Here is a 13,633-nt window from a genome sequence, read left to right as displayed (position 1 = left end):
ACAGATTAATTGTATTTTAAACGTATTTTCTATGACGTCACGTAGAAAACAACGTAACGGTATAAGAAAAAACAACAACAGCAAGATGTTTTTGTTTGTTTGTTTTTTTTTTACAGTCAAATAATAAAATCTGAGCCAAAACGTAGAACTTTAACAATGTATTTAATTACTGGATGTAAATTCAATTCATTGTTCTTTAAACTATCGATTTTTGATTGGTCAAGACGAGAGGGTTACATTAAAACCCTCTCAGCCATGTGATAAATTAAATTAACACCCTCGTATCAGCCAATCAAAATATGGCACTTTAACGTGAAGTATAATAATAACGGTTGTATAACAGCTAATGCTACATAAACAGTTGTACAATCCGGTCAATAAATAACTGACATACCCTTTTGTTTTTATCATTTTATTAATTCAATTGTTGATTTTATGGCCTCACATTACGATTAGTAAGATATTTGTAATTATCACACCTTATACAATAATGCCGGATTTTGTTTGGTTGGTAGCCAGTGTTTATTCAATCTTACCTTATTCCTCATTGTATATGAAGTAATATGTTTTCACTGCTGTCCGTGCATATGCCTGAAATTGCTTTATATACCGTGGTATTTGCCATTTGATTATTCCCATTTTTACCCTTGCGAGCTCCTTCCCGCAAAAATTATTCGGAATCATTATAACCTTACTCGGATTATTAAGGCAACATGGTTAAACAATATTGATTGAAAGAGGTAACCTGAAGACTGAAAACAAATATGTCAAATAACACGACTGCACCCCACCAGCCTCGTGATTGTATATTCAAAAATGCGTGGTGTACATATAAATGAAAAAGACATCTATACAAAAAGAACGATTTAATGATGACGATTACCAATAGATACAATGACATTACATAGAAACAGCTCGAACGCATAAAAGTACATATCCTCAAAATTATGCATATACATGTTTATGAATCACAGCTTTAAAATAGAAGAATTATTTCATTTCATATGAGCCCGACTTTCTGTATAAAGAGTTTAAAAAAAACGTATATATCATGTTCTGAAGGGATATTTGCGAAAAGTATCAGTCTCGGCCGGGATCAAATTTCCTTTGACTTATTTTTTATGCATAACATGATATATCTGTTCAAATGTGCTAGATCATATTTGTCATGATGTGCAATGTCGTGCAATTCAGCCACTTAGTGTAATCAAATCTTATACTGAACCATTTAATGTACAGGAATATATAGTTGCGCCTCAAGACACTTGCATTCTTTGCAACTGTCAAAAGTGAGAATCGCACTCACAAATTATCTTTCTAAAGGCTTTTATTGGCTGAATGGGCAGGGTCTCATGGTTAGTGAGTATACATTTGAGGCCATTCCTCATTTTTTTCAACTTTCATTTGTTAATTACACATACAAGTGCCAGAATATTTATTTACACTGTTTTCAAAAAATGCCAATGAAATTTGTTTTCACTGAGCAGTATTGACCTCTTTAACCGATCATGCGATTGATTAGTCTAACAAAGAAAAGAATAGATTTTTTACAAACCAGTTTATAAATTTAAAATAACGTTTTACTACATAATTTGATATCAATAAGACAGTAAACTTTTAATATATTTATACTAAAAGCGGAGAATACTTTTTGCGTGATCACATTATTTAAATCGAATAGAGACTGACATGATCAGACGAACAGCAGTCTTAAAAGCACCTCATAGAAAAACAAGAATGTGTCCAAAGTAAACGGATGGCCTACTTGCACTATCATTTTCCATGTTCAATTGACCGTGAAATTGTGTAAAAAATCTAATTTGGCATTAAAATTAGAAAGATCATACCATAGGGAACATGTCTACAAAGTATCAAGTTGATTGGACTCAGCTTCATCAAAAACTACCTCGCCCAAAATCTTTAACTTGAAGTGGTACAGACAAACGAACGGACGAACGAACGGACGCGCAGACCAAAAAACATAATGCCCCTTTACTATCGTAGGTAGGGCATAAAAAGTTAAAAACACGAACCTTACCAAATATCAAACTGAACTAGGACAATTTGATGCTAATGACAAATGGGACCCGTCACATTGGTCATGGTTAGCAAAGTTAGTAAAATAAAAATTCAATCGGTGTTGTCAAAATCAGAAAAAAAGAGGACGGAATTGTTACTACATAGCCGTCGTCAAATGTGATAAAAACATCTATAACGATCATCACACTGCTGGTACATGAAGCTACTGTAAAACCTTCTAAGGAATGACTATAACATCCCTGCTAGCCGTTTAACATATGGTGTGGCATTTTACTGTTTTCATTGGATATCACGATCACGTGTTTCAAATGTTATTATAGTATCAGTCGCCTTGTTTCTGATTTAATGTAAGTTGACGATATGTTTCTATTAATACGTATATTGGTGGTCAATATGAAAATGCAACTGAATTTAGATTTATGCCGTCACGACGTCACACATGGCAACTTGGTCCTCGGTCAATATAATCTGAACAGGTCCATATATAACGTATTGACCTCGTCAAAAGTTCATAATTGATAAGTATTATATAGACTCAGATTATACACATCAGTTGTATTCTCTTAACTCACTCATTGTATCGTGGTCTAAATCTTCATACATATGAAATCCAACTTCATTTATATAACATTTGTCTGCTGTGACGTCATCTTCGGAATTTTCATACGCTTGATCAGCGTTTAAATGGCTGCATTGCGAGGAAGTAAGACTTTCAACTTCTTCATATTCATGATAAGATTGCACAGAGTTTCTTCTTCTTTCTTTTACTGCAGTATCAGAAATAAGCCTTGTATATGAAATAAAGAATATATAACCAGTATTGTTTTTGCTTTGCTTTGTAAACATTTAAGTATCATTGAATCAAGAATCAAGTGCCGATCAATTTGCATTATCCTAAAAAGTTAGTACCAGATGATGGATTTAGAGTTTTATGTACACTTTGTTGAACATTAAAGATGTTGATCAAAGATTATGTTTTCCTTGTATGGTATGTATCTTTAGGGGAAATACCTGAGCACATTGTATGAAAGAGATATATGTTTTTTGCTCTATATAGGAATGAATATGTTATCGTAAATATCTAGCTATCGGTTAAATCTGTAAATTTTAAAACTTAATAATGGTAGATCTCTTTGACGTATACACTACATTATTGCAGCTATTCCAAATTGTCAAACATCACAGTTATTTGTCTCTTACCTTTCATTATTTCCTGGAATATTTGCTTCCACGGTTTGCACTAAAACGATATTTATAACGAAAATGAACATTTTGCAACTATTTTTAAGTCCAATATAATTTCAAATTTTTCATCGATGTTTAATAATTCATTAACAATGATTTACAGATACAAAAGATCTTATGATTTTAAGAGATACACCTATCTCACGGTGGGTATAGTTGTCCTGCGAGAGAACGTACTGTGCTGGTGATTCGGTCCTGACGGGTGCTGGTGATCAATGAAAAAATGTTAACAAAGACAAAAATGATGATTTTTGACGTTTTCACTCATAAAAAATGGAAAAAAACAGTTGAGATTTTTCAATTTTGTTTCTTATGGGTTCATATATGAACCATTAAAAAAATGACCCTCTAAACTGTTTCAGTAAGCGTAACACAAAAATGCTCATTTTCTGAAAATCTCGAACTGAAAAAATAAAACAAAAATGCTCATAGAGTCCGCTTTCTATACCGCAATCCACACGACAAAACAATTTTGTGAAAAAACATTGCAATTTATTAAAATTTAGCATTTTCTCAATTTATGCATGTCCTGATTCTGTGCTGGTGGGTCCTGTCATTGTGCTGGTGGGTCCTGATACGGTGCTGGTGATTTTGGATAAGAAGTTGGTCATATTTGAAACAAATGTTACAAAATCAATAAAATTAGCCAGATAGCTGTTGCCAACAGGATCTATGACTCCTATTTTAGCTCTTGTACATCCATTTGGCTGTTTAATATGTGTTTTCAAATGATCTGAACTTGTATTACATAATAACATAAAAGGGCAACATCTTTCGTCCAATATCAGATAACAATATATAGTATCTAAAATAAGTTAAAAATTCCACAATACTATATAATTCATTTTATGTGTCAATTTGTTTGAAAAAAGTCGAAAAGAAGAGACTTTTTTTAATGTCATGATTATATGTCGCTTTCTAGATCTATGCTTAGCATTTATATCAGATGACATGGACTCCTCACCCTGATGACCCTGCTGCCTTTCATAACTTTATCCGTATACATATATTAATAGATAAACAAAAGGCTGCATGCAACACGTATTTTTGTATTTAAAATGATTCGTTGTAACGAGAATATTTGTGGTGAATGGAAACTGTGAGGGTCACAATCTTAAATTGCTTATAAATGTTGCTGGAACCAGTTTCGTTATCTGCTCTGGTGTGGTTGAATTTTCTGAAATGTGCAAGGTAGATAGACATTTTGATTTTTTTTACTCGGTAATGAACCATTGTGTTTATCCCATGCTAAACATAACAAAAATCTCTGTACAAAGGTCTGTGAATTTTCTACAAAAATAGTGATTATTTTCACTAAATTCTCTTTTTCTACTAAATTCAATAATGAACTATAAATAATAATGCTTTGCAAGACGTTTCCCCTTGATATATGTACAAAATAAATCTCTATTATTCATTGTCTGTGCTGTTTTGATACTATTGCAGTTTGCACATTTCGGAATTGACAGGCCACAGGAGGGGTCATAAACCGTACACGAAAAGATAAAATATGGATATAAGTACTTAATTTGCATCTTTGAACCCCACCCCGGCTTGTTTTTTAGGAGCCTGGGGTGTCTAAAAATGGCCGATTACAGACAGCCGAGTACGCATTTTACTTTCCAGGCGTGTTATTGTTGATTGTTAAAGTCCTGAAAACGGATAGATGGAAACAAAAATGTTTGATATATCTGGCTTTAGATTCAGTTTTTATTAAATATAAATTAAGGCTACATTTTAATATAATAATTCTATGAATTCACAATATAAAAAAATGAAGAAAAAAAAATGAATGCAGTGAAATATCTTACTACAGAGATGGTGTGTTTGACACACAAAACTTAAAAGTTTAGTGATATTACAAATATTAAAATAAAAGTGTATTTTAGTTGGGTATTTTTTTCCATTTACTCATTTTCAATTATAATCAAGGCACATTTTATTTTTATTCATGAAAAATATTTATATATAGAATAGAAGGACACATTGTTCACTTCCTCCCCCGTAATTCTTTATAAAAAATATTTATTTTGAAATGAAAAAAGCTAAGAAATCTTAATTTTATTAGTGTTCTCTAGGTTATCTCGTCTTCATTCTCTGACATATTCTAGCCTGCCCTTTCATAAAATAGTGATTTTTTTTAGTGTTCTATCGAACTTTCGAAAAAAAATAATACCTGATAACCGTTTAGACAAAAACAAAAATTGTTGGAAAAATCTTACAGCAAGTGATTCTTAATAGCTATAAGATACATTTTTCTTTTACAATACAACTTTTAAATCTTACGGGAAACTATTCCAAGCTTTCACTGTAACCTCGCTCTAACTTATCCCCATCCCCCCCCCCCCCAAACAAAAACACCAAACAAACAAACCCGCAATACAATTGTAATTCTTATAGTCAGCACTCAATTGTTCACAACCAAATGTGTTTTAAGCTGCTAAAGACATGATTCAAACGCTCAGAAAGTCCTTTGTTCTATATTTTTGCTCTCCATTTTTATGCAAAACCTTTTACATTTTTATTTTATGGGTTATTGTTGAAGGTCGTACGATGGCGTATGGTTGTTAACACATACTTCCTTTGGTTTCTTATGGAAATTTGTCCATTGACAATAAACATACCACATCATCTACTTTATATAAGTATGGTATAAATTACAACATATTTTGGTGATCTTGCAAAAGGATCGTAATCCCGAAAATCGTAAACATATTTTCTTATCTTAAAAGGGGGCAAGAAGGGTTCCATTAACAGGCCAATAAATAAGATTACAGTTAGTTTAAAAAAAAATTAAAAAATGGGGGTATTTTTTCTCTCATTATAACAGTAAACAGATTCACAAAAATGTCAATTTCAAGAAAGCAGACATCAGCTTATAAGTCAATAACAGTACAGCATCAATGATCTTGAATATATGCCACGTTTAACTAAAATATAAAAGCACAGAACCAGGACATAGGAGCACAGAACCAGGACCGTTTTTCTTATCACCAGCACAGCGTCAGGACAATTCCGTTTAACGAACTTGCACGACTTTTGCAATATAATATTGTTGTAATATACTTTGCATGGTACTTATGACACATCAGAGAAAAATTAAGCAACAAAACAGTCATTTTATTGCCGTTCTGATACAATGTAAACAAACCCACCAGCACAGAATCAGGACCCACCAGCACCCGTCAGGAATAAATCACCAGCACAGTACGTTCTCTCGCAGGACAACCATACCCACCGTGTATCTTTTTGACAAATGAAACGATTCAGCAATTTTGTGTCAGTGTAATCACGGTTTTCTCGCGCATTCTTTATGAAATTCAGAAATCAATTCCAGAGATGCAGTAAACATTTTTGAACTACGATTTAAAAGTATGATATCCTTTAAAGTGTATTATTTGACATAGCAATTTTGTACACATAGTCCATTCTTTGTAATTTGTTAATACATATGGTATATATGTGCCTGTTTCAAATAAATAGATTATTATGGAGGAGTTGTCTTTTGTTGCTGTCGTGCCTATTTGTTGTAATTTTATTTAGTTCTTGGTACACACATTGTAAAAAACATATTCCATTTGTTTTCTCTTTTTCTATCATATCGGGGCTCTTTTGATATGAAAAAGAAGGTTTGGTACACCAGTAATAGTAAATGAGACAACTCTTCATCAGAGATCATGGTATAGAAGTTAATATATATAGCTCACCGTACGGCATACAACAATGAGCGAAACCAATTTTGCATAGTCAGCTTTAAAAGGCCCAGACATGAAAAATGTGAAACAAAAAAAAAGGCATGATATGTGTACAAAATAATGAAGATAAACAAATATTATATACAACAACAAACGGCAACCAATGAGTTGCAGGCTGTTGATTTCGAACAAATACATACAATATGTGGCTGGGTAAACTAGTTTTCAGGTACAAACTCTCTTCTTATCTGGGTCAGAGCAGAGATATAAAAGCACAACTTTAGGATCAAACTATAAAATCAATGGAAACGAGCTTACTAAACCATGATAACGGAATAAGGGTTTATGATCATTGTTCAATCACTTATTTCTATAAAAACAGTATGCTATGCAAGAGATCAACGTTTTCAGATCACAAATAACGGACGACCGAAACTCGTTTAAAACTTATCATTAAAATATTACTCAGAACGAGAAATGGTTATTTTGAAACCATTAGCATATAATGAAAGAGTAATTATTACAGTCTGTTAAGGTAATAGTTAAGGCAAAAAGGGAAATTGATATGAAAAAAAAATAATTGTGAAAAGAATACTTTTACGCGTAGAAAAATGTCAGTGTTTTGGAAACATTTATATCGAAACTGCCGTGTTGAAAACTAAATCAAACGATGAAAAAAAATCTGCAGAGATCTGATCTTTGTTATTCATTTTCAATTTACATGATTTAAGAACAGTGTTAATGGTTTTAACAATTGAGTAAATATACCTGTTGGAACCTGAGATGTACTCTTTTTCTTCCTTTTCCGAAAAATAATAATAGCAATTATTGACAAGCCAACCAAAACAACACAACCAGCACCTGGCATGTATATTTTTATAATGTCAAATATACTCGAGTGAACTGGAATACGAATAATTATATAAAGTAGCATACAAATCAATATTGGGAACAACACAAGTGTATTTTCAATTACTCGAACAATACTATATATAGGCCTGAACAACAATAGCTTGTTTTGAATTACAATAGCTTATTGACAGAATTGGGGTAATTGTAATTGTAATCGTTAATCAGCTGTAATTGATTACAATTTTTCAAGTAATCATTGTAATCATTAATCTGTAAAGGTGAAGCGTTCAAGAAGCTATGCAAACATTGATCTTTTCTTTTTGTAATGCCTTTAGGGGTACTCGAGTTTACTGCGGAAAAGAATATGTGCACGAGTTAACGAATAGCAGGTCGGTAAATGATGTTGTATTTTATGATGAAAACATCTCCAAAAATATATATTTTGACTTACTTGTTTCATATCCGGTACTAGAATTACCCATCGTTGATAATGTGAACATATTCCCATTGAATACATAAGTCAACGTTTCATCAAATGATACATTAATGGCACCTTCTTTATTTCTTATCTGGCACTTGAAGACAGTTGGGCTGTGTTCCGACATGAATCGTGTTTTAAGAAAAACTAAATAACCGGTTGTATTTACTTTCTTGTCATGAAGAGAAATTTTCACCATAGTTTCACTCAGTGATGTATTTAACATTCTTTGATCATCAATGACTTGATTGTTATGAAACCATTGTATTGCATTCGGCTCAGGATTTGAATAAATACGTATTTGAAAAATCAAGAATTTGTCTTGAAAAAAAGAAGATTTGTGTACAAAAAAGGGTTTGGCTGTAAGACAAAAAAAAAAAGCATATAATTATTAGATCTGAAGAAAAGAAGATTTATGCATACATAGCTTACCCGGACCATTTCGGACAGACTAGGATAGGTAACACTCATGTTGTTAGTATTTTTTGCACGGCAAACCGAAGTTTCACCAAATAAACGCATTTGAACACATAACACTCGCATATTATACGTCAAGAGCTACATTAAAACATTCACATTTATTTTTTATTTTACCAGTGTTGCTATCTTTCTCAATGTATATACCACACAGATTTGAAGATTGAAGCTAACTTATATCTGCTTTACTCATATTAATTTAAGGAGATGTGAAGTGTATGTAATAGATTATTTCTTCTAGTATTATGTCGTACAGCTCACAACATTTGTAGTGTATTAACGTACCGCTAGCTTTATTTGAATTATTAATATAATTCTGCATGAGAGTTCCGGGTAAAGCTAAATTCATAACAGTACGTCGGACGCACGGAATTTATAGTGTTTATTTCATTTAAGTAAATGATACAGCAACCAATTGACACTAAAAACCCCAAAATATATTAATGCGTAACTAAAAAAAACACTCTCATTTGCATTTCATTGACTGTAACAAAATAATGTAGTCATTAAATCGATTGAAGACTGATGGTGATATTGTCGCCATTTTTAATACATGTATATGTCGTGTACATGTTATTATTTTGTACAGGTTATTACTTGTACAAAATTTTCATACAAGTAATTACAATTATATTTGTACAAGTAATAACCTGTATGATGGCATCATACAAGTAATTACTTGTATGAAAATTTTGTACAAGTAATAACCTGTACAAAATAATAAAATGTACACGACATGTTGAAAAATGTAAAGCTTGATAATCCACGACGAAACTGTTAATTTATGTTATATTTATACTCAAATAAAGGAGTAGTCGGTGATTTAAAATGGAGGGGTTAGGACATACTTGAGATAAAAATATTGTGCTCTTGCATTTGAACATGGATTGAAACTACCAAATTTTAGTATAAATATTTTTTTAATATACATAGAAATGGATTTTTCCCGTGGTCTGTAAAATTGTATGTTCTTTAACGAAAGACCTTTGCAGGAAAATTGGTACCGTCAATGTTATTACTACCACTGGGTCGATGCCTCTGCTGGTGGACTGTAAGTGCCCGAGGGTATCACCAGCCCAGTAGACATTACTTTGGTACTGGCATGAAAATACGGATTTTTTTTGTATTATTAAAATTTGCTGTTACAAAATGTTAGACATTATCATAAATTAAGGAATGTATCTCCCTCATGCAAAGCTCTAATTCCTTTCACGGATTTGGCTATACCTTTTTGACCTTTTGAATTATAGCTCTTGAACTTTTATATAAGCTTTGGATTTCAAATATTTTGGCTGCGAGCATCACTGAAGATACATGATTTGTCGAAATGCGCATCTGGTTCAGGAAAATTGGTGCCGTTAATGTTATTATTGCATTCATGTACTATATAAAATTTTCTTCGAAAATGACAAAATGAGGAACATCTTCTAAGAAGAAAGGATTTGACTAGAAAGGTAAGAATATTAATTTGGAAAAGACCATACCTGGTTTGCTCTTTTAAACGTCAACTCTTCAAACACACTTTTATGTTGTATGCACATATTAAATAAATGAAAAATACATTCTGACAGTGTATATTTTGTGATATCTAATTTGAACATGAGTGAATTTAAGCAAATAAAAAATTGAAAGAAATGATGAATACTTACATAATACTTTAACTGACGCGGAGGAATTATGTTCGGCGACATCAGAATACCAAATGCAGGTGTAAATTCCTTCATCTTCTATGGAGCATGCATCTATCCGTAGGGAAGAAGAGAACCCACTGACTGAACCTTCTAGATACCGAATTGAATGACCTTTGAAGCTATGTGTCCATCTGTTTTTCCAAGCTGAAGTTTTAAGTATCTGCAATGTGCATTCTAACACAATTCCGGAGGATCCTCTGCACCAACTTTCAGATGGATTCACTTTTATGACATCTACAGGTACATTTGCAGTTTTAAAAAAAACGAATAATCTTTATATTTCATAAAACAAAATAAAGACATAAAGAAAATGTGTTTATCTTGAAAAGTATGTCTTACAAGCTTGAGTTTACAGTTTACTTTTTAAAACTAATTACTTATTCATGACTTTGAACATTGAATATTAGTAAATTATCAGACTAAAGTAGAAATATTTCTTTTCAGTGTTAACTACTTACCTTGAAGAAAAATATTAAACCGGTGCTGACTTGCAGCTCTGTTTTTAACAGTATCACACTGATATTGACCAGCATGTGATGGAGTAAAATGTTGAATTACTAATGAATATTCTCCTGATTCGAAATTGCCTGTTAGTTCAAGGTTATTTGATAGGAATATTGTCAAATTTTTCTCTGTGTTTATACTGTAAGGGTAAAGTTGTGGTGGTCCTCGCCATGTCATCTTACCACTCCTAGCGGTAAAGGGACAAACCAACCGAACTACAGATCCTTCTGTTGCATAGACGTCTTCACTCGATACTCCTAGATTGGTTTTCATAAATTATCAATATACTAATTTAACTTAATTTTGTAAGGAACTCGTATTACTTTTAATTAAAACAAAGTAACTTACATTTATTTTTAAAAAAAAACATAAGCTTTATTTCTGATATATTACTATTAATGAATGACGCGATTGTTGAATCATCTCGCATTGATATGCTTGGAAAACATTGAAAAGTGTTTAAACTGCGGATGAATACAAAATTTTAAATGCTTTAACTATAAGTTTGTGAACAAAATTCGAATTGTTAAAATGTAAGAAATCTATAAAACTGATCTTTTCTGAGAAGAAAATGGAATGTAATATTGTTCATGAAATATAAATATAACATATAACTTTTATCGATCCGGTTGTTCATCTTTTCATTATGAACAAAATAATAATGAAGTGTTACATTCTAAACATTTGTATGCATTTTTGCAGTTTAACCTACCATATATGCATGCACACATACTTGTGTACGTTAAGGAAAAATATCTTAATATAATATAGCTAACTAGAATAAGAAACATATTGAAAAGTTAGGCTTGCAATAGGTCAGCTTACCGACTACCAGGAATGTCAATGGGAAGCACAGCAGACCAAATGCAAATTTAGGCTCCATCTATAAATAGTAAATCAAAATAAGACATATTTTCATTAAAATACAGCACACATATACATGTAAGTGTTATCTCGTCAAGTTGAAATTGTATTGTTATAATGCAGGGATGATTAATTAATTAAATCATGTACTGGCAACTCCATTTGTTTTAATTTCAGAAAGAGAGTTCAAGTGCACGTGTCATGAAATGACCTTTTCTATTAACAATACAAATTTAAAAAACTTAATAAGTCTTTGTTCTTTGTTAGAAATGTTTAGGCACTTTTACGAGAATAAAAAAAACTAACTTAGATATAAGTATTTATTTCAAGGTTGAAATTATTTCACATCTGACCTTTTATTTTATTGATTTTGTATTAACATTGTGTCACAAATCAAGTTTATTCATTCAGTGTGTTTTTACTTGTGTTAATTTGTCTTTTGATTGAGATGAGCCATTTCAATTGATATTTTATTGTGGTGTTACATTATTTTTTTAAGATAAGGTTAAAGGTTGTTACCTATTCAAACCCGCTTCATTTGATTGCACCTGTCGTTTGTTGGTGTGGTTAATAAGTGTTTCTCGTTGTTTTTATATAGATAAGACCATTGGTTTTCGCTTTTGAATGGTTTAACATTAGTAAATGTTTTAGCCTTTTATAGCTGGCTAATCGGTATGATCCAAGACTCCGTGTTTAATACCGTATTTTGACCTATTATGGTTTACTTTTACAATTTGGGACTTGGATAAGGAGTTGTCTCATTGGCACTCAAACCACATATTCTCATATCAATTAAAAGAGCTATAAATAAGTTGGTATGCTTTCTAATGTGCATCGTTGATTGTATTGGTGAATACATGTTGATAAAGTAATGAAATCAAAGGTTCGCTTATCATATTAAAACAGAGGAACATGTATAAATACAACAGCATGAATAATTACATCAGGCAATTAATGGGAAAGGAATATAAGAAAACATTCAATAACACATACATTTTGAAACCTTTACATAAGCATGGAATGAGACACTAATAGAGCCATTATATCTTGCTTGATCTACATCACCTTTGTTCACAATTTTCCTAACAATGTCAAACCATATCATTTACTTGGTGTTCATGCTGCAATCTACTTTGAGAAAGTAATAAATTTTCAGTACCTTATTTTTCAAAACAAATACTAAAAACTTCTAAAAAAAGTCAACAACATTCAAAACAAAGGAGTAAACAAAGACTAAAAAAACCAAAGGACATTTACATCAACAGTTATAAGTAGTAAATAAGAAACAACACGAACTCCACTAAAAACCGAGAGTGAAATCAGGTGCTCCGGAAGGGTACGCATTTCCAGCATCGTATACGGCAAAATTCTATTCTGCAAAAGATTAAACATATCACATGAATGGATAACAACTGTCATATTTCTGACTTGGTACTTGTATTCTGTCATACATTAATTTTAGCTGTTCATTGGTTTTTTTTTATTTGTTTGTTAACAAGATAAATTCTACTATTCTATTATTTGTTTATTATTACTCTGTCCTGAGTGTTCTTATATTTATTTGTACTGTATTCCTGTGTCATTTTAGCGATATTTTAATCGACTAGCCATGAAACCAGGTTCAAACCACCATTTTGTCTCATCTTCCAAGTCAGTAATATGACAGTTGTTGTCATATAGCCCGTTCCTACGCATCTACTTTTTTTTTGTTGTTGTAGCAGTTCAGTGTTTCTGTTGGTTTTTTTCCCTCTTATAGTTGATGGGATTCCCTAAGTTTTGGTTTGTGA

At 31.7% G+C, this 13,633-nt stretch overlaps 1 protein-coding gene across 1 annotated transcript; it reads right to left on the bottom strand.

Annotated features, from left to right (window-relative positions):
- Window positions 1-851: 851 nt before the first annotated feature.
- On the bottom strand, window positions 852-11,945 carry LOC143076790 (uncharacterized). Its single transcript, XM_076252663.1, has 7 exons — window positions 11,808-11,945; window positions 10,937-11,239; window positions 10,437-10,712; window positions 8,284-8,670; window positions 7,749-7,883; window positions 3,241-3,280; window positions 852-2,827 (listed from the first exon to the last, which is right to left on the bottom strand). Exons 1-7 carry the CDS (start codon window positions 11,863-11,865, stop codon window positions 2,590-2,592), a joined length of 1,437 nt encoding a protein of 478 aa, XP_076108778.1. The 5' UTR covers window positions 11,866-11,945; the 3' UTR covers window positions 852-2,589.
- Window positions 11,946-13,633: the final 1,688 nt, after the last annotated feature.

The sequence above is a fragment of the Mytilus galloprovincialis genome, chromosome 5 (genome assembly GCF_965363235.1).
Source record: "Mytilus galloprovincialis chromosome 5, xbMytGall1.hap1.1, whole genome shotgun sequence".
NCBI classification, from domain to species: domain Eukaryota; kingdom Metazoa; phylum Mollusca; class Bivalvia; order Mytilida; family Mytilidae; genus Mytilus; species Mytilus galloprovincialis.
Note: the sequence above shows the minus strand (reverse complement) of the source record. Positions and strands in the feature narration are given on the sequence as shown.

Bases quoted from the DNA above. Each gene is read 5' to 3' on its own strand.
- LOC143076790 (XM_076252663.1), bottom strand. From the start codon at position 11,865: ATGGAGCCTAAATTTGCATTTGGTCTGCTGTGCTTCCCATTGACATTC. The intron at 10,713-10,936 runs GTAAGTAGTTAA...ATGTACCTGTAG, and splicing joins GTTTAATATTTTTCTTCAAG to ATGTCATAAAAGTGAATCCA. The intron at 8,671-10,436 runs GTAAGTATTCAT...TTTGTCTTACAG, and splicing joins CGCGTCAGTTAAAGTATTAT to CCAAACCCTTTTTTGTACAC.